Below are 22,100 nucleotides of genomic sequence, written 5' to 3'. Positions count from 1 at the left end.
TTATCCCTTCAATTAGTCGTTCCAATCGTATTCTCTTGCCATTTTCCCAGAAAATAAACGATTTCAAGAGGCTTCTGCGGTTAGTTCGTACTCAACGTCAGCACTTTTGAGTAGCAACAATGTTAAGGAAAAGACTTATGCTTCAAAACCAACTTCAGTCTACCAATGGCTAATACTAACACACGACATAACACTATAAAAATAGTAAAAACGTTACTCCAATGTCATTAAATTACGTTCGCCTTTGCCGAAAAAGGTAAAGTTCTATAAACAAGCCTATCGAATATATCAAAGGGAAGATATAATATTTCAAACGTTTCTTTATGTTTTTATAAACCACATCGATAAGGTTTAGTCAGCGTTAAGATAAAAGATTCTAGTGTTTTAGTCTGACGCCATGTTGCCAATGGCTGTATTAGTTAGAAACTTTATTAATAGAAGAATTCACCATTCAATAGAATTTTAATGTTCTGTAATTCAAGTTAAAATCATTTAGGGCAGTTTCTTTTAATCCCCAAAAGTAAATAAATAGTATAAAACATATATACATTTAAATAATCCTACATATTACGTTGCAATTAAACTTAAGTAATTTTGGCATAACAATTAAACACTATTGCCGTGATACCCTTGAATTACTTTGGTCGTAATTTGTATATATTAATTTATCCTCACCAAATCCATACAGGAGAAAACTCTTTAAAGTATTCTTAGCACATTTAATTTGAATCTGTTAACTTGATTGTCAAAGACCAAGGACTTTTTAAGATTGCAAGTTGTATGGTTAATCTATACTCACCAAATACAAACATCAGATGGCCAGGTGTTCAGGCGCTCGATGCGTAATCTGCGGGTCGCCGGTTCGAATCCTCCTCACACCAAACATGTCCGCTTTTTAACGCAGAGTGGGTATAATGTGACGGTCAATATTCGTTGATGAAAGAGTAGCGCAAGAGTTAGCGGTGGGGGTGATGACCAACTTCCTTCCCTCTAATCTGACACTGCTATATTAGGGATAGTTAGCGCAGATACCCCTCGTGTATCTTTACGCGAGATTATAAACAAACGAACGTGAGAAAATTCTGAAGGTTTGTTTTGTTGTTGAATTTCGCACAAAGCTACACGAGGGATATCTACGCTAGCCGCCCCTAATTTAGTAGTGTAAGGCTAGTCATCACCACCAACCGCCAACTCTTGGGGTACTCTTTTACCAACGAATAGTGGCATTGACCGTTACATCATAACGACCCCACGGCTGAAAGGGCGAGCATATTTGGTGCGATGGGGATTCGAACCCACGACCCTCAAATTACGACTCGAACTTCTTAATCCACCTGGTCATGCAGGGCCCAGTTCTGAGGGTATTATTCTTATCAAGACTAGACTTTTGTGCGACTCAAACGAAAACGTATGAGAGTTATCATTGTTCCTACCGTGTATAAATCTTAAAAGGCCCGTGACTAATTATACGTGTATGTTGTATAACATATACAATTAGTTGTTTTGTTGTTTTGAATTAAGCACAAAGCTACACAATGGGCTATCTGTGCTCTGCCCACCACGGGTATCGAAACCCCCTTTTTAGCGTTGTAAGTCCGCAGACATACCGCTGAGCCACTGGGGGGCACAATTAGTTGTAATGATGATAAAAATAAATACATGCTGAGGATATGGAGGTTTTATGCATTAAAAACAAATTATTCAGTTTTGATAACTATTCGAATATATGAAAACACACGAATATATTTTATTGTTACCTTCGCAAGCTGCTAGGACCTTTCTGCTCGTGAGGGTATTTGTAATGTGATAGTAAAGATACACCGACGAATAAGCGCATTAAGTAATCACAAAACACCAACAAAAATCGCTTCCAGTTACGAAGATATACATATAAATATTCTAATTTATGAAAAACAATCACAAATAAACACATCCAGATATGAAAATACACTACAAATATCATGCTTAGTCATGAAAATGTACTATAAATATCATTCTCAGTCATGAAAATTTACTATAAATATCATTCTCAGTCATGAATATACACTACAAGAATCATGCTCAGTCGTGAAAATATACTATAAATATCATTCTGAGTAACGAAAATACACTACAAATATCATGCTTAGTCATGAAAATGTACTATAAATATCATTTTCAGTCATGAATATACACTACAAGTATCATGCTCAGTCGTGAAAATATACTACAAATATCATTCTCAGTCACGAAAATACACCACAAATATAATGCTCAGTCACGAAAATACACTACAAATATAATGCTCAGTCACGAATATACACTACAAATATAATGCTCAGTCACGAAAATACACTACAAATATCATGCTCGGTCACGAAAATACATTAGAAATATCATGCTCAGTCATGAAAATACACTACAAATGTCATTCTCAGTCGCGAAAATACATTAGAAACGATAATTTTCAGTGATGAAAATACACTGACAAATAGTAATTCCCAGTCATGAATATGTACTGAAAAATAATCACTCTCACTCATGAAAGTATGCTGAAAAATAATCACTTTGTTTCATGAAAATACAACAAAAATAATAAATTTCACTCATGAAAATATACAATCAAAAAAGAACTTCCAATCACCAAATACATCTTCGAATAGACACTCTTAATTTATGAAAATACGCCGACAAATGAGCACTCATAGTCATGAAAATATATCGACACGTAAAGCACTTCTAGTTCCGTCAACATTGCAAAACGGAACAATATTTTTGTATAATCAACTTCATTTTGCACCACGTGACATTCCTGTTGTGTTACAAAATTACTTCTCGTTTTAATCATAAATATTGAATTTGCAATTTTATATTCGTATGTTCGTAAGGGTATATGGGGATTAAAAGTGACTCGTAATCTGAGGTTCGCGAGTTCGAATCCCTGTCACACCAAACATTCTCGCCCTTTCAGCCGTGGGGGCGTTATAATGTGACGGTCAATTCCACTCTTCGTTGGTAAAAGATTAGCCCAAGAGCTGGCGATGGGTCGCGAAGACTAGCTGTTTTCCCTATAGTCATACGCTGCTAAATTAGGGACGGCTAGCGCAGACAGTCCTCGTATAGCTTTGTGCGAAATTAAAAAACAAAACAAACAAAGCAGTTAAAAGTGACAATACCAGAGCCTCAAGTATTATATGACAACGAAATATCCCATTTCAGACAAACTTTAGCAGTATCTCATAACGATCCAGTAAACATATCAATCAAAGTAGAAGGTAAAAATATACAGAAACTAAAGCCTATGACGTTAAACGCAAAGAAACGTTACAGTATCAAACAGCAATGTATACTAATACATTAACACTCGACACCGAGCTCTACGTCTGAAAACTAAAACGCTAAAAATCGGTGTCAAATACCCGCAGTGGTCTCAACACAGTAACCCTATACATATCGTTTAGTTTTCCGCTTACCAACAAACAGCTACAAATACATAAAATACATGCGTAATAAATGTGTTGGTTTTAATGTATTTAACATTCGATGCAATCTTCAGTTCAGTAATATAATAAGTGTTGTGCCTCTGTCTATTAAGAACTTTAGAAGCTCAAAGTGCACACTCCATGATTAATGTCCAGTTGCGTAAGTTATATTATAAACTACGTTTTGGTTCATCTAAACCAATCCTCTTTTTCTCTCCAGTAACAGTTGTTCATATGTAAATTTTAAGATATAATTAAATTGCAACTTGATGTAAAGTAATTATTAGTTCATTTTTCATGGAACCTATATTTAAAATAACATTACGGATTCAAGAGTTGAACTAAGATAATTCATAACTAAAATACACTTATATTGTAATTTATGCCCCTTGGTTGAGATTAGTGCATGTTTACTTTAACTTGGAGGTTATACATTTACACCACATGAATAAAAACTAAACATAAGAAAAATATCAGTTTTCATAGGGAAGCAAAACTCTACACAAGGATGTGTTGTTTCCTCGTCCCACCAAGCCTTCTAAAACTACGGTTTGGGAAGAGAGAAAATGAACAAACGTCTTATTTTAAAGAATCAATACCGAATTAACTGCTTCGTTCAGGGGAAACGTATGGTGACATGCGATGATATCAAACATCGAAATCAGGCTGTGTAATTATCTATATCATTACTTCTACTGAGACGTGACTTTAATTAAGGACACAAGACTCAACCCAGCAGATACTAACCTTTAGAAATAGCTATATAGAATCACTAATATATCAACGGAGCTTTGTTAGCCGTAAGGCCAGGATGTTTGATGAATGGAGAAAAGACATTATTGTTTGGGAATAAAGTAGCGTATATACTATGGTGCATATTATAAGTCCGATACCATTTTCAACGTTGTTTTCCAGCTAGACATTTCGGTGTTTGTTGATGTAGCCCTAACAAGCTGCGTAGTTACGTCTTTCTTTTACAAAATACATAATACATGTATCTTGGTTACTCAGATTTCAAGATAGTTTTAGTAGCTGACTACAGGCGGCGTGGTGATGCATTATAATATTTTGAACATCTACCTAAGACGACATTTTCAACAAGTTATATTAAATACATAGCTGTGGAACAAAAAGTTTTATGTAGTCATTGAGACGTAGTTCCATACGTTAACATGTTCTGTAATGTCATCAACACGTTACCAATCACACTTAGGTCTTTACTTCAATACGAATATTATGATATTGGTAATGCATTCTATATGATATTTTGCATTTTCACGCACAAACAGTAACTTTGAGGCTCTATCTTGGCTGTTAACATCATAAATTAAAAATCTCCAATCTCACTGAAACACCTAATTTTTTTTGGCATAATTACTCTTTCAATACAATAAATTATGACCCACACCATTTTCGCACAAAGCCACACGAAAACTATCTATGCATACCAGTCACTACAAACTAGGGAAGGCAATTATTCAACATCACTTACACTAACTCATGGTTAACTCTTTCATACTGCAACTACGATCTCGAATTACACAACACGTTTCTGCAGCAATGGAACGTGAACCATGAACTTTTGGAATCACAGTTAGGGTACGATAATCATTAAATTACATGAAACCCAGGTGAAAAGACTAAAAGTGACTTCTAATGAGACGTACCTGTTATAAAGTCCAAACCATCTTCATCGTGTTTTTTTGTTTGTTTTTTAACTTTCGAGATGCAAATTATAGTCCACAGAATTAAACTTCAAAACTGTACTGTTTTAAATGCATTACCATGAGTTCACGTTTCCAGATTTAGCAACGTAGCTCTGAAGCAGTTTACTATAAACCATCAGATTTTCATGATTTTTCGCTATTAAGCACATAGATAAACAAGATGTTATTGTGCCATGTCCACCACATATATCGAAACCCTTTTTTTAGCGTTATAACATTTCAGACCTGCCGCTGAGTCACTGTGGAAGAGAGTGGAGGCATAATCCATTAGAGACAGAAGTTTTGGTTTTTGTTGTAATATATAAATTAAAATATTGTTTATGTTACGTTCTCAACTCTTATTTTTAATGAAAGTAGACGTATAGATGACAAATCGAAGGAAGAGATTCGTAAAAAAACAAAGCATGTGAGGCTTAATAAACCATTACTCACAACGAGTTACATCAAGTGTATGATGTTATTAACTGACTTTCACTACAACAGTGAACGTTTTACTTACGATTCGAATAATATGTAACATTGACGCTACTCACACCTCCGAATCCCCGTCACACCAAACATGCTCGCCCTTTCAGCCGTGGGTACGTTATAATGTGATGGTCAATCCCACTATTCGTTGGTAAAAGAGTAGCCAAAGCGTTGGGCTGTGGGGGTGATGACTAGCTGCTTTCCCTCTAGTCTTACACTGCTAAATTAGGGATGACTAGCGCAGATAGCCCTCGTGTAGCTTTGCGCGAAATTCAAAACAAATCAAACCAAACCACACTTCCGAACTATCCAGCAAAATAATTATTTTATGCCACATTAAAAATTACATGTTTATTTTTCCCTGTGTTTTAAGACCTACTAGGTGACATATGTATTAAACTGCCAAATATCTTTCATTCTTTGTACAATCAAAAAAGAAAAATTTATGTCGGAATGTCCACACCACATTTTCATTTCACTGTTGTTGGTTTTTATCTGTGATATCCTTTATGTACAAATATTTGTCTCTTTTTTTTATTTATATACGTAAAATTCTATTTTTATAATCGAATTCAACCATGAATCATTTTGTTTTAGCGCAAACATTTATAAAATGATACCCTCTCTTTTTCTACAAATTCAAAGGATAAACAAGCTTCGAATGGTTTGTTTTCAATTCTGTGCAAAGCTTTTTTAGGGCTACTTGCGTTAGCCATTCCCAATTTAGCAGTGATAGTCTAGAGGGAAGGCAACGTCAATTCTTGAGCTGCCCAATTACCAATGAATAGTGGGATCAACTGTCACATGATAACTTCTCACAGCTTTAAGAGCGAGCATGTTCGATGAAAGAAATTTGAACCCGCAACTTTCAAGTGGCGAGTCAAGCGCCAGATATACTAGGCCTAAAAATAATTATCCCTTTCGGTAAGGATTTTGTATTATTGACGTAAAAACGATGTAAGTACGAACAGAAAACCTAAATTTATACTAAAAGAAGTACGGCACCACACTGAACATATTTTTTTAACAGATATACGGATCCTACAAATCCTGTACAAACATACACTGGGACAAATACAACCCAGAAATACTGAAAGGGTTAAGGAACCTGATGACCAGTATTTTAAGCAGTACTTCCACGAATATATTACCCATATATGATATAAAAATGAGTCGTTGAAACATATCTATTCCTTGGCTCTAAAACTTTAGATCCGTTAAACATTTGAATTTGAGGCGCCCTCTACTACTCTTTGGCTAGAAACAAAAAACTAGATTTCACGCATTATTTGCAAATAAAATCCAAATAATAAAACGTTTTAAAGGCCTGATTTTCATTTTCATAATTAAAGAACACTATGAAAATGTGATTGCTTCAAAACCTTCGTATCGGTTAAGCATTATTATTTCTTTATCTAATGCGAACACAGCTTGAGAAATGAATAAGTGTGCTTGAATATGTTTCCATCATCAAACGTAAGACTAACGCAGTTATAAATATACCTCAGGATGGCCGGTATGAGTATTAACAATTTTACTAATAAAACAGAGGACAACATTTCGACCTTCTTAGGTCATCATCAGGTTAACAAAAATGATCTAAGAATGTCGAAACGTTGTCCTCTGTTTTCTTATAACCGTACCAGCATTTTTACTTCAAATGGATCGTCATCACGAATTAGTTCACGAGGTTACTTCAGTAATAATGTATAATGTTTTATAGCATGAATGATTTGTTCTATTTTAAAAATAGTTTTCGAAAAGAAAGAGAGATTCTTCATAAAATGACGCCCTCTATCTAGTAGCTGGCGAGTGACCAAGTTTTCAATAACCTACATTTAGTCTCCAACCAAAATTGGATTTTGATAAAGAGAAATTATGAATATACACATGTGTGTGTGTATATATATGTCGATATTTGTGTGTCAATGTATAGACATAACGTCTATAAGTACTAATTCGTAATTTCCTGTATTTAATCATATATATATGAGATTGTCTCCAAAGGCGGGCCCCGCATGGCCATGTGGTTAACTCACTCTACTTGTGTTCAAAGATCGCAGGTTCGAATCTCCATCATACCAAGCATGCTCGCCCTTTCAGCCGTGAGAGCGTTATAATGTTACATTCAATCCCACTATTCGTTGGTAAAAGAGTAGCCCAAGAGTTGGCGGTGGGTAGTGATGACTAGTTGCCTTCCCTCTAGTCTTAAACGGCTAAATTAGGGACGGCTAGTGCAGATAAACCTCGTGTAGATTTGCGCGAAATTAAAATACCAAAGGCACATGAAGGTCATTATTTTGTGAATCATTTTATAAAAATTTACTTACCATTGCACTGCGTCTATATGAAGTGTAGAAGTTGATGACATTTCAGTCTCTGGGAAGATAGTTCCTCACAGCGACCAAAATGACATCAACTCGTATGCTCAAGAAAGTAAGTTCAGAAGAACTTCAAATCCTGGTGGTGGAGTGTCTTTAATGGGTGTTTCGTACCTATTTCATTTAAGCTGTTAAATTGTATATTTGTTTCCTTGCAGTTGCTGTGGTGGTGGCTTTCTTCATCTGCTGGGCACCCTTCCACGCCCAGCGTCTAATGGCAATATACGTCAAGAAACCAACAGCAACAGACAGGAAGGTTTATGACGTATTGAACTACATTTCCGGTGTATCGTACTACTTCAGCGCCACCATCAACCCTATCCTGTACAGTATCCTGTCTTTGAAGTTCAGACAAGCTTTCAAAGACACAATAACAAGATGCTGTGGTTGCCGCCAACCAAGAAGCGGTAAGTTCAAGTACCTGTCTCGCTTAAATAGCACTTACCGTTCGACAGCTTTTGAGACTACTGACAACACTCTCTTATCTGTGTCCCCACACCACGCGTCAGATGTCAAAATTCGCCTGCTACTGACCAACGACGCTACAGTAAATCCTGCCCCTAAAGGAACTCAAGAGATTGCTCTGAATACTCCAGCTTTATCGGTGCAGAAGGGAAAAGATTCTGGTGGAAAACGTAAAGTCAGCAGTTCAATAAGCAACAGTAGTTTACGGATGTTAGATGACGATGCTTTTGATGAAACAGAACTGTCCAACTATATGACATCCGACAAATCTCGAAAAACCTGATGCAAGTGGAAACAGGAAACTCTTGATCCACTTATTACAAATATATCTTTTATGACTATTTTAAATACTGTTAACACCATATTACCCAAAATCTGCCCTGTCGTAATGTAATATTTCTAAATTATAACATTGTTTTGACTTAGATTGTTTAAACCTTTAGAAGTTCTTTGCGGGCTGTTATCACCGTATTACCAAGAGTTGCCGTGATGTAATGTAATATTTCTGAATTAGAACACTACTTAGACTTAAGACTATTATAACCTTTAGAACTCTTTAAGATTTTATGCTGTACATGTTGGATATTATTCTAAACATGTGTAGAAAAATTTTTTTCAAGAATATCGAGCACTTAACATTTATGATAAAGTTTACCTTACATTTTTACTTTCTTTTACATTCTAAATATTTTATTGTGGAATTTGTTCGAATGAAAAGGTCAAACTGATCGTAGTAAAACTTCTTCTTTATTCGGGTATAATAGAATGTTCCAGTGAACCAAATTGTTATTTATTTTCTTCGTTTAGTCAACACTTATTTTAAATGAAAACGTTCACAGAACACGAGAGAAAATGAACTCAGAGGCCGATCTATGGTTTTCTAAAAAAAACAAGGGTGGATCCACCAACATAAGTAACAAATCAGATATAGTAAAGAAATATTTTGTGAAAGATAAACATATGTTATGTGCATCGTCCAGAATTTGGGCATAAGTAGCAACTCAGACTTGAAAAATATGGCTTCCTATAAGCGTAATTCGTAAAAAAAGCAGTTAAAAACTTTGGAAAAAACGAATAACTCAATATGTTATTTATTAACTGTAGAAGTTCGGGATACATTAGCTATTGATATCAAACAGAGAATACATGTAAGTTGCTTCAGATGGATCTGTGCAAATCTCTCTTAGACATGTTCTTTAGAAAGCAATAACCTATAAGAGGCCATTTGTGTCATTGTAAAGTTTGATAGTCTAGTACTTATTAACCATGTGTGCATTATTTGTACTATATTAAAAGTACCATCTTGTTTAGGAGCTTTCTACTGTTGAATGGTAAGAAATGCCATCTGTTCCTTGATGTTTGGAAAAAAAGTCATAAACTTTCAAACTTAAATCAGAAAAAGAAACACTCAAATGTAACTCATCCTTTCATTGCCATAATTAGATGTTACGAAATGTTAACTGGGAGACAACAACTCCGTTTCTTCTTGATCAGGTTTAGCATTGTTTCTGTTACCTCGATATTCGACAGTTCCGGAGCAGCTCAATGCGAGTCCTTTTTCCCTCTTGGAATCATTTCTTTTTTTAAATTTTTCATGATGAATATCTTGTTTCCTTATATTAGTGAGTAATGCTATCCTGTTCGTCGCATAGGTGAACAAAGATTAATCTTCTTAACCAAATCGATTGCAGTTGAATACACACTATAGGGTAATGATTGTCTCTATGTGAATTTAGGGTACATTATGGGTTGTCATTTAACCAATACTTCTTCAACCGTGATTAAATATCAAACTAACGATATTGAAGCTACGAAACTAAAGGTCACAAAGGTTTCAACAGAAGCATTACCAGAACAAAAGTGACTAGTGTCTGAAAGGTTGCATAATACATTTACTATTGATGGAAATTTTGGGTCACCTGTGGTGGAAGAACCGTCAGTAAGTAAGTAAACACGTTACTAAATACCCCTAAACTATATGTGTAGTTTCAAGGTAGTTATGGTGTGTAACCCAATGTTTTTGCCACAAACTTTCAATCTTAAGCTCCTTTGATTCAGGTTCAGATAAACTTTGATCGTCTTAGAATGTTATGGAAAACGTAGAGAAGGCCATTGCAAACATCCATCATATTGCACATTAAAGATATATGAGATGATTTAACAACAGAAAGATTAAAAGAAGAGAACATCCTTACTAAACTGCGTTTGAAGCTTCTTTCTTTAAAACAGATTGTGATCAACAACTAATTCTTAACATACACCCTATTTTCTCTAATGATTGTAACTCACATGAGTTACCTATTATCACCTTGTATCTCTTCAGAGATTCAAGTATCTTGTATCGACAATTACTCCTGTTAGTTTGTCAAACACAATTAGATCATATAATAGGGCATAATAGGCCTGGCATGGCCTAGCGCGTAAGACGTGCGACTCGTAATCCGAGGGTCGCGCCAAACATGCTCACCCTCCCAGCCGTGGGGGCGTTATAATGTGACGGTCAATCCCACTATTCGTTGGTAAAAGAGTAGCCCAAGAGTTGGCGGTGGGTGATGATGACTAGCTGCCTTCCCTCTAGTCTTACACTGCTAAATTAGGGACGGCTCGGTGCAGTGGGCTAACAACCTACTCACTTAAATACTTGTTGAAGAATCCGCAAGCGATTGCGGCCCTATGCTCCTAGATGGAATCTAATGGTGATAACTAACTAACTCACTAATAGGGCATAATATTGTCTTGTATTTGGATCACTAAAATAAATAATTTTCAAGCACGGAGCTAATATTTTCGTTCCATATGAAACCAATTCATCTCTCAGGGCACCAAATTTCCACATCGTGCAATGTGCATTTTACATCTAGAAGTATTTTATTTCGTATTATTTTGCTTGTATATAAGAAATTAAAGAATGTTTATTCAGTAATGCAGGGCACTTTCCAAAAACTCGTTTGATGGCATTAAGGTTTCCTCGTTCTGTGTAGTTTCTTCACCACATATGATTTTGTTCTCTGTACGTCTCCAAAATGCAAGCCCGTACACAGGACAAAGTCAACCTTACTTGCAAGGATGTAGTTCAGCTTCTTCTCAGTATATATTAGTATTATTACAGAAAGGCTTTGTGTTATGTTATATATAACTAAAGAATTGAAACTTCGTTAAGTGCAATTTCACAGTTAAAAGAAATAAGTTTATTGTTTAGCCAACAATTCGTTTACTACTTTTAACGATTTTTTATCCTCGGGTCATTGTAAGAATAAAATAACATAAATCATTTCCTTGCAAATGACGTAAACATTGCCGCAAGGGGGAGATGACAAATAGGAAAATATCCTAAGACAAGCACGAGTGGTGGTAAGAACGATATTGTTGATCACGTGAGTATAATAATCACCCTGCAAGAGACAAAGTAGATAATTATCTTCCTTTGTAGTAGAAAAGGGTTAAAAAAAGCAGGGAAAAAGTAACCAATACATTATTCGTGTTAGTCTCGAACAAAAACGAATACTTCACTTCATCAGTTTAATGTTATACAGTTCTTCACAAAAAGCAAACCAGTAAATACAGATTATATATAAACTCATTCATTCATCACTTTAAAGTATGCTCACGTTCGAGTTCTCCACTGTTTTATATATCATGTGCAAATGACAATTCTTATAACTCCAAATATACATACGCAAGAAGACATATAGCCATATACATATTTGTTTCCTTTACAGATGTTTATGCACGTTTATAAAATAGGCTATACAAAACATATAAAGGAAACCGAAACACATACTGACACAGTACTAAAACACCACAATGCTAAACTAATAGGTGTTATTTTTCTCTTCGTTTTATTTCCTACCAGTTTCATGATTTCAGTAGAGTGTTTGGTTTGGTTTGTTTTTAATTTAGCGCAAAGCTACACGAGGGCTATCTGCGCTCAGTAGAGAGTGTTAACTCAAGACGTACAAATATAACTTTACACTAAATGTTAATAACTTGAATTAAATATATCAAATTACGATGAAAATAAATTATTATAAGTTTCTAACATGATTTCACTTATTTTCTGTACCTTTGTTTCAATTATACTTTTTATTTTCATTATACAGGATAATCGGAAAGTCACTGTGCAGTTTTGTAATTATATACATATATAAGTGCACAGTGACTGTAGAACACTTTACCAACGTAATCTAAAGCACACTTACATTTCACTACACGCATGATGTTGTTAAAAAGAGCTAAACTTATCACTTACAAGACAATATTACAAGTTGTTTTTACAGGCTAAGTACTACATTTATTACATGACGTTTTAATGGTAATGGTTGAAAGCGTTATTGTCATACAAAGTTAACTCAACTTTATGTTTTCATTTAGCATGCAACGTTTTTCACTGACTTTTTATATTCAGTTCTCACACAGATTGTAACCTTTTTTACGTGTGTATGTTTGTTTTGAATTTCGCGCAAAGCTACTCGAGGGCTATCTGCGCTAGCCGTCCCTAATTTAGCAGTATAAGATCAGAGGGAAGGCAGCTAATCATCACCACCCACCACCAACTCTCGGGCTACTCTTTCACCAACGAACAGTGGGATTGACTGAGGGCGAGCATGCGAACCCGCGACCCTCGATATAGGAGTCCCACGCTTTAACCCACTTGGCTCTGCCGGACCGTTACGTGTGTATTTAAATCAAAGTATTTAATGATACCTGAATTACGAATATACTGATATTTACAGAACTGTACTACATTCGGGTGTAAAGAATTTCATGACTTAAAGATACAGTTTATAAAGGTTATTTAATGGATGGTGCAATATTTAAATATACGACGTTTCGTTTTATATTTTGTTTACACACACCTACCGTAGTGTTATCTGCATAATTGACGGTGGGTGTTGATGACTAGCTGCCTTCCCTCTAGTCTTACGCTGCTAAATTAGGGACGACTAGTCAGATAGCCCTCGTGTAGCTATGCGCGAAATTAAAAAACAAACAAACCTGCTTCACAAAAAATTACTTAGTGTCACAATTTGTGTCAAGTATTTTGATATATTCTGAAAGGAAAACAGTCATATGAGAATTAAAAAAGAAGAATCTGGGTACACTGAAGAAATGTTTTCAATATCTCATCTTAATGTTTTCTTACCTTAGGTGTGAAACATTCTATACAACATAAAACAGAAAGAAACATTTGTTCAAATACAAAATAGCTTATTTTATTACAAATCAATAGCTACTAAGATTCTTGTATCACGCCACTATTGTTTAATCAGCACACGGAATGGAAACATAAGTAGCTTGGACGTGCATAAAATACCAAACTCTTTGTGATGTACTGGGCTATTTGAATAATAACTTATTGTTGAATGAAGAATTTGGCAGCAACTAAAAGGACTTTTTCTGTTGTTTCAGAACGGATTTCAACCGAGTTTATGTCTGTTCATCACCAAAGAGCGCCATCTACTGAATGATAAAAACAATGAAGTTGTGATGTTGTGTTTTGGTCTCAATTGGTCTCTTTAGATCACTGTACTGTTCCTCAGAAAATGTATTCCCAACACGACTTAGTAATTCGTTTTCAGTACTTCCTTTAACTTCGTTAGATATATTTCACTAATGTATATAATTGTTCTTATAATAGATATATATCCTAGTCTAACTGAGGAATCACGACCAGGAAAGACTTTTGTCATTTATTCGCAAAATTTAACTCAGCCTACGTAGCATCTGTTATTTACTTGCCACGTAAAATGGAAAGCAGGTTTAAGAGTAATTGTCAAATAAGTGTAAATGGAATATTATAATAACAATACGTTAGAGATTTCTTCTGTGTAAATGTAAGTGAAATAAAGACCCGAAAAAGTATTTTGTCTTTATGATTGAAACCAAAAAAAATATTTTAGACATAAATTTTTGAAAAGTACTTTTAGTTAGAACGACGTATCAAAATACATTTGAAAATTATTATCGTAACATGTTCTATTTATACATACAAGTGATTTCTAGAAAACTTCTTTGTAACACTCATCAATATATTATTAGAGCCTCAACAAAGCAGTGTAACCAGAGCATTTTATAACAACATAAAATGGTCCAACTTTCTGAATAGGTTATTTTTTACACACCAAGACCAATAACCTAATTTATTTATTCTTATCCATCGTATAATTACAGCCTCAGTGTTTACAGCATGGAAGTGAAAAACTTACATTGTTATATATGTAATTTTGGCTTCAATGAAAAAGTAAAAATCCTCATTTACATTAGAGTCAGGAAAACAAAAAACGCACCTAGAAAGTCCCATTTAAGTAATTAAATAAAATATTTTACTTAAAATAAATAACCTAAAGCTCCTCTAGATAGCGCTCTCCATCTTCTCCCCACAGCTCGAGATGTATAAACCTTTTCTAGTTACAATTCATCAACGATATTACTTACATTTTAACAGGAAGATCTCCAGTATCCTAGATTCACTTGAAACGTTACATAGCCTCATACATTTTTGTATTCAAGAATTTATATACATACCAGTTGGAGTACCCATCCCATGGACGGAAGTTAAGTAAATTCAAGATTAATGAAAGGTTATCTTAGAACATGAAAAGTTGCTTCCTTTGTATGTAATTGTAAATATTGCAAAAAGGCCCGTAAAACTGCAGAGCAAAAAATGTGAAACTGAAAATCTGCGAACATCTCCGCACGGACCCAACAAACCTTCATACCAAGATTTATAAATAGGAGATAAGGTTGTGGTAAAAAAAAAAAAAACGCCCATAAAAACCGCAAAATGCAAAACTGAATACTTGTATGTACCCCCCACCGCATAAACTAATGAACTTCCATACCAATTTTGGTGAAGATCCATCCACACCCTGCGAAGTAGTTACATGGACATACAACAAACAGTACTATTATATTTATACAGATATTATCTATCATAAGCCTTCATTAATAATTCATCATTTACCCTATGTTCTTTAGACGTGGCTCGGCGTGGCCAGGTGGTTAAGGTACTCGACTCCTAATCTGAGGGTAGCGCGTTCGAATTCCCGTCACACCAAACATGCTCGCCCTTTCAGCCGTGGGGACGTTATAACGGTACGGTCAATCCCACTATTCATTGGAAAAAAAGAGTAATCAAAGAGTTGGCGGTGGGTGATGAAGACTAGCTGTCTTCCCTTTAGTCTTACACTGCTAAATTAGAGACGGCTAGCGCAGATAGCCCTCGTGTAGCTATTTTGTCAAATACTGCCCTCAGAGTTTATGTTAAGAAAAGGTATATAAATGTATCAGTCGTCTTTCTTTTGTTACGTCTGAATAAATGATTAAGAAAGAGTTTTGAGAGTCTTCATAGAAAATTAAGAAACGTTATTTCAACCCAAACATATTTTACCTCCCTTTTACACCTAAATTATCAGCAGAAACGCTGAAAGAAAAAAAAAATGTAACAAGAAATCGTTGTGCTACAATATTTATACATTACATCTTTCTGAAATAAATTGTGGTATTTTGCAGTCATTTTTACCTCGATACTTTATAGTTCACGAAGTTTTTGATGAAACAATGACTTAACAAACGAAAGATAAAAAAGGAAGAATAAAATATATACTCGTTCAAACGGAAGAATCTAGAAATATGTGCATGTTATTTTTAATGGTTTTTATTGCCCTTGAATATATATATATTCATATGCTCCAAAATTTCATTGCACGTAGTTGTCTTTATTTTATAGTTAATAGTGAGAGAAAACCCATATAAAGTTATTTAAGTACTGTATATAAATGAGCTTATTACATCCTGGCCACATTAAATCTCTGGTTATGCCTCATAGAAGAAATTCTACCACATTTCTCAAGACAGGAAAAGCATTTTTATTTCCAATAGAATTGGGTATTTAAAAGTGCGAAACTGCAAATAAAGCTGAGTAATAAAAATATTATAGTAATGAAGCAAAACTACGTAAGAAAGTAATTTATATTATAGCTGCCTTTAGAGGCTGTGTGTTAAGTCTTCTAGCTTACGACGCTAAAAATTCGGGTTTCGACACTCGTGACGGGCAGAGCACAGATAACTCACTGTGTAGTTTTGCGCTTAACAACAACTAAATATTATTACAGTATTATTTTTAAAAGCCCATCAATGACACAGTGGTATGCTTGCGGACTTTCAACGCTAGAAACCGTGTTTTGATACCCGTGGTGGGCAAAACACAGATAACCCATTGTGTAACTTTGTGCTTAATTACAATTTTTTTTTTAATATATTGAACAAACCCCTCCATCATGAATTCATGTTTCATATTATCTTGACGAATGAAACAACGTTTGAATATGTTATGAATACGTTCAGTAAGATTCATTTACAACAGAAATCAGACTGGTTAAAAAATTTGCTTAATCAATTTTACAGATTACAATATTTTGTTTACAATTGCACAGAACATATGTACAGTCCTGAAATTCAAAAACCACTTTAAAACTTTTCATTAAAAATGAACTTCAATCTTATGAATGTTTATAATTTATGTAAATGTTATATTTTCCACCATCGATATAAATTGGATATTAATATCTGTAAGAATACCAAGCTATACAAAAAGAGTTAACAAAATCGTAATTCTTAAGAGTTGCTACTATAGGTTTTGATTTCAGGTTAGTAATAATATGAAGAAACATGTTAATATGGTAGCAAATAGGTCTTTAATAGGACAAAATTAATTTCAAGATCACCCAACCAAGAAACTTTGTGTTATTTATTTTAGTTATTATAATTCTTGATGTGTACAAAAACCAAAATAAAAAGTTTAAACTAAATGTATATATATATATACATATATTGTTTTGTTTTGCTTTTTTTTTTTTTTACACTGTATGTCATGGTTTGGTTTGGTCATTGTTAAGATCAACGCTCACACTGTGTTCTACCCGTTACGGGTATTGAAATTCAACTTTTAAAGCTGTAAGCCTTAGACTTGTGATTGAGTCACTAAGGGGAACTGCAAGTCATTTATTGGTTTTAGTTGACTATTTTAGAAAAAGGTCAAATTAGATGTTGCATTATTAGTCTGTAAACTTACAAATGACCCACCAGTGAACCAATAGAAAGGAAAAAAGAATCAGGTTCAGGTAGTTGTAAATAACACTGAAACAGTATGAACTTTCCTCATGGAAAGATCACCATTGAGGTTCGACCATTTTAAAATTACAGATGGAGCGTCATAAGCAGTTTTATCGATAGTTAGTCAGTGTGTATACCAGCCATTAAAAGTCATCTTAATATAAATATTCAAGAAATGTTGAATAAAATAAGTTACTTGGTCAGCTCTATTTATATAACTGCCAAGAGCAATTCAATTTTTCAAAATTATGTGGGAAGTAGTTATATATACTTGTATATTTTTTCCGGTGCTATATTATAGTATTTATATCTGAAGATTGGTAGGGGATCCAGGAAAGAATAGTGTTAATGAATGCATGGACCATTTGTTTCAGGAGAGGATGTAAATTAATAATCACTTCCTCTTATGGCCAATAGACAATCTCCATCATGTTAAACACAAGACGTTATCGCAGCCAAAAAAGGTTGCATTCAAATAACATACTTTCTTGCATACTCAGGGATCTAAACTATGTTGATGGCTTCTCTTGAATAACACACCTACTGACATATTTTTAGATGTCCAAAAGTGATTGACTGGAATTTTACACACAAAAAATAACACACTCACACAATAACAACCTAGGAAGCAATGACGGGCATTTAAAATTTAGTGAAGTGCTTCAAACACATTGAAAATTCGACACTGCAACTGTGAGATGTCATATGTTTATTAAGGTTAATTGTTATAGACCCAAATTGGTGGGGCATGATTTAATTTTCATATATATATCAATTTAATGTTGATTACAGGTTGTTAATGCAAATAGTCCACAACTTTTATTTGGGAAATAATTTCAAAGATATATGGAAATTTTATATACAGCAATACATTTCGGCAATAATTTCGGAAAATAAAGAATTTGCACTCACAAAATATTAGCTGACTCTTAACACTATCTGTAACCTAAGTTAAGAATTAGGCTTAATATAGAAACGTAAAACTTACCTGAAACACCACTTCATTGAAATTCCTGGTTACTTCGATTTTGTCTATAACTAAAGGTAATAAAGTCTTAGAAGTCTTCATCAAATAACTACATAGATATAAATAAAATATTAAACTTTATCACGATGACAAGAGTGAGCCCGTGCTTTTTGTGTTTTTGTATTAATTAAGCCTCAAGTAAAGACGTGATGTAGAACCACCTCGCCTTGGCTCAAGTACATAAAACGTCTCATGAAAATAAAAATACTACTTCAGTGTTAAACCTAAATCATTTTTGAATTATAATATTTCGCAATTATATTACCGAAATTATAAATAAAGAATAAAAAAAACAAATATTTTTAATCAAACACTAAATTAACAAATTTCAAATTTTGCTGTGTAATGTCTATACATTTCATTTTACAATTTCAGTACATATATTAACAACCAATATCAGATCATAATTCTGTTGCTAAAATACAAAAAGTCATTGTTGAAACGCAACTTTCCGAAAATTCATTGGTTTATTATGTATATCTGTTGTATGTATTAGATGTATAATATGCACGTATATTTCAATATTGCATTATGTTTACGTTTTGAAATGGTTTAACTAAATACTATATGATTTGGATGTAAGATATTGCGTAACACTATTACAAGTATTGCTGATTTAACAATGAATAATTATTGATCCTAAAAAATACTAGAGTTATTGAACTGCATAACCACTAAGAGTAATTGTAACTGATTACCAGCAAGCTGATGAAAAAATAATATAATAAAAATAATAGCTTAGTTTATTATAATATTAATGTAACCTTGTCATCCAACCTTTATTTAAGAAAATGGTTGAACTAATCTAATTTATGTAGACCATTATTTAAGGTGATAGTTGAATAAGCTCCAGAGCCCATGGTTTTAATGGGGGCCCATTGATAATTTTATTCTATGTAAAATTATATGAGATGTAGGGTTCACAAAATATATTAGCCTCTGGGCCCACACAACCTTAAATCCGCCACTGCGTTGAACTAATGTAATTTATGCAAGCCATTATTTAAGGTAATGGTTGAAGTACTGCAATTTATACAAAATATTATTTATGGAAACATACGAATAAATAGGATTTATACAAGCTATTACTTAAACAAATGGTTGAATCACTGTAACTTATGCAAAGTATTACTTACAGAAATGGTTGATCTCCTTTAATTTATACAAATTATTATTTAAGAAAATAGTTAAACTGTAACTCACACAAGCTATCACTTAAAGAAATCGTCGAATTACTTCAATTTGTAAGAGGTATTACTTGAAAAAACGTTTGATTAAATAAACCTAGAGGAATAAATCTAGATCCTGGAATCAGTGACTTCTGATCATTGATTTGCTCCGTATCAGAAAAATAATTTTTATTTATTATCCTTCATTTAGTGTGGCTCTCAGTGTTTACCGCTAAACTTTCGAATACCTACTATTTGTGATAATTTTCCATACTTGTCTTGAGAAAGTTCTGTACTTGATATTGATTTTTCAGTAAAACTTCATATGTCACCTTCATTTTACTATAACAACACTGACGTTTAATTCTCTTTGAACACCTATAAAGCAAAATATTTCTAGCAAGGTGTTTTGTTTTTCTGACTTCTCTTAGTCGAGGCGTATCAGGCTATCCTCTCCACTCCTTATGTTTTTATATATTTCATTTACAGATTTTTATTCTCTCTACCACCTTTTCCCTTCTTTTTCGGCACAGCCAGGTGGTTAAGGCCCTCGAATCGTAATCCGAGGGTCACGGGTTCGAATCTATGTCACACCAAACATGTTCGCCCTTTACCCCTTTCAGCCGTGGGGGCGTTATAATGTGATGGTTAATCCCATTATTTATTGGTGAAATAGTAGTCCAAGTGATGGATGGTGATGATTAGCTGCCTTCTCTCTGATCCTACACCACTAAATTAGGGACGGCTAGTGCAGATACCCCTCGAGTAGCTTTGCGCAAAATTCAAAATAACGTAACATAACTTTTTCAACAATATTTTATACAGATAATTTTGAGCCTTACTTTAATTGTAGGCATGAACAAATTGTTTGTGTAAAAATTTAATGTGTGTGTTAATGAGTACAATGGTTGTTACTCTTGATTCATTATTCTGTAAAACTCTTAATTATTTATATTTTTATCTGACCTCCAGCATAATATATTAGACTTGAAGACACCTCTAACACCTTTTCATAAAACGCTCGCGTTTCCAGCCGTGTTTAACCGGAAATAAAACACACATAACAACGCTAGATTGAAAAACATATATGAAACACTTCTTGGAAGCCCAGGCAATCGTCATAACGTTATTCAACACTCTTTATATGTGACGCATTCAGTAACACTACCATTCCCAGTTTACCCCTAAAGGACAAAGATCTACCTTTCTTTAGCACTCGGGTTATAAGGTTTTATCGCTTTATATTAAGACTTCTTGAACCTACTTGTTTCTTCTTACATCACGAATGTGATCCGTACAAGGTATTAGTTGAGGAAATCATTTAATTAGTATAAGTTAAAATGTGTTAGGCATACCTCCAGTAGTGCTCGTAGGTTTGTTTTGTATTTCGCGTAAAGCTACACGAGGGCTGCATGCGCTAGCCATCCCTAATTTAGCAGTATAAGACTAGAGTGAGTCTTTATCACTAATGATAATTAATGATAATAATTAGAATGACTAATTATTCTAGTCATCTCCACCCACCGCCAACTCTTGGGCTACTCTTTTACCAACGAATAGTGGGATTGACCGTCACATTATAACGCCCCCACGGTTGAAAGGGCGAGCATGTTTGGTTGACGGGAATTCGAAACTGCGACCCTCAGATTACGAGTCGAGTGCCTTAACCACCTAGCCATATATGGCCACGCTGGATACGAACTCAACGTCATTTGTAACATCTGAACATGTTTACAAAGCTAAACACATGGTGAAGATTATTTATTCAGAGATTTATCAGAGCAATTAACCTAATCACGATATTTTTATCTAGAAATTCATCTGTTTGAAGTTTATCTTTCCAAGAAACTTCTTTGGTTCTTATTTCTCTCGTAAAGGAAAATTAATAATTATACAAAAGACAGGAGGTTTGTTGAAAAACTTGAGGTGGCTTCACCACTTTAGAAATGATTAACCATTTCCACCTGGGTTATTATTTAATACAGAGAAAAATTTATAATAATCGCCATATCTATTTACATTATTGTTGGATACATAAAAGACAAATGTAATCGCTATTTATATCTAAATTGTCCTTTAATACACAAGATAGATATTGTGATAATCTTCACTTACACCTGAGTTATTATTAAATGTAAAACGGAAAACTATCACAACCATTATCTGCATGTACATTGTTATTGAATACAGAAATGGAAATATTGTTTTTCGATGCAGAATAATTTACATTAAAATTATTATTCTTTGTTTGTTGTTGTTTTGTATCACGCACAAAGCTACACAATAGG

General features: G+C 34.0%; 1 protein-coding gene across 2 annotated transcripts in view; it reads left to right on the top strand.

Moving 5' to 3' along the window:
* LOC143245193 (pyrokinin-1 receptor-like) overlaps positions 1-14,361 on the top strand; it is an 83,244-nt gene extending 68,883 nt beyond the window's left edge. Inside the window, exons 2-3 of one of the 2 annotated variants that reach the window (XM_076491248.1) lie at positions 8,196-8,444; positions 13,912-14,361. In XM_076491248.1, the coding sequence (XP_076347363.1) occupies positions 8,196-8,444; positions 13,912-13,970 (308 nt within the window). In that variant the 3' untranslated portion in view covers positions 13,971-14,361. Of the gene's footprint in view, positions 1-8,195; positions 9,281-13,911 lie in introns of those variants that run through there. The other variant, XM_076491247.1, reaches the window with a different exon arrangement.
* The last annotated feature ends 7,739 nt before the right edge of the window (positions 14,362-22,100 follow it).

The sequence above is a fragment of the Tachypleus tridentatus genome, chromosome 2 (genome assembly GCF_004210375.1).
Source record: "Tachypleus tridentatus isolate NWPU-2018 chromosome 2, ASM421037v1, whole genome shotgun sequence".
Lineage (NCBI taxonomy): Eukaryota > Metazoa > Arthropoda > Merostomata > Xiphosura > Limulidae > Tachypleus > Tachypleus tridentatus.
This window is presented reverse-complemented; position numbering and strand designations above follow the sequence as displayed.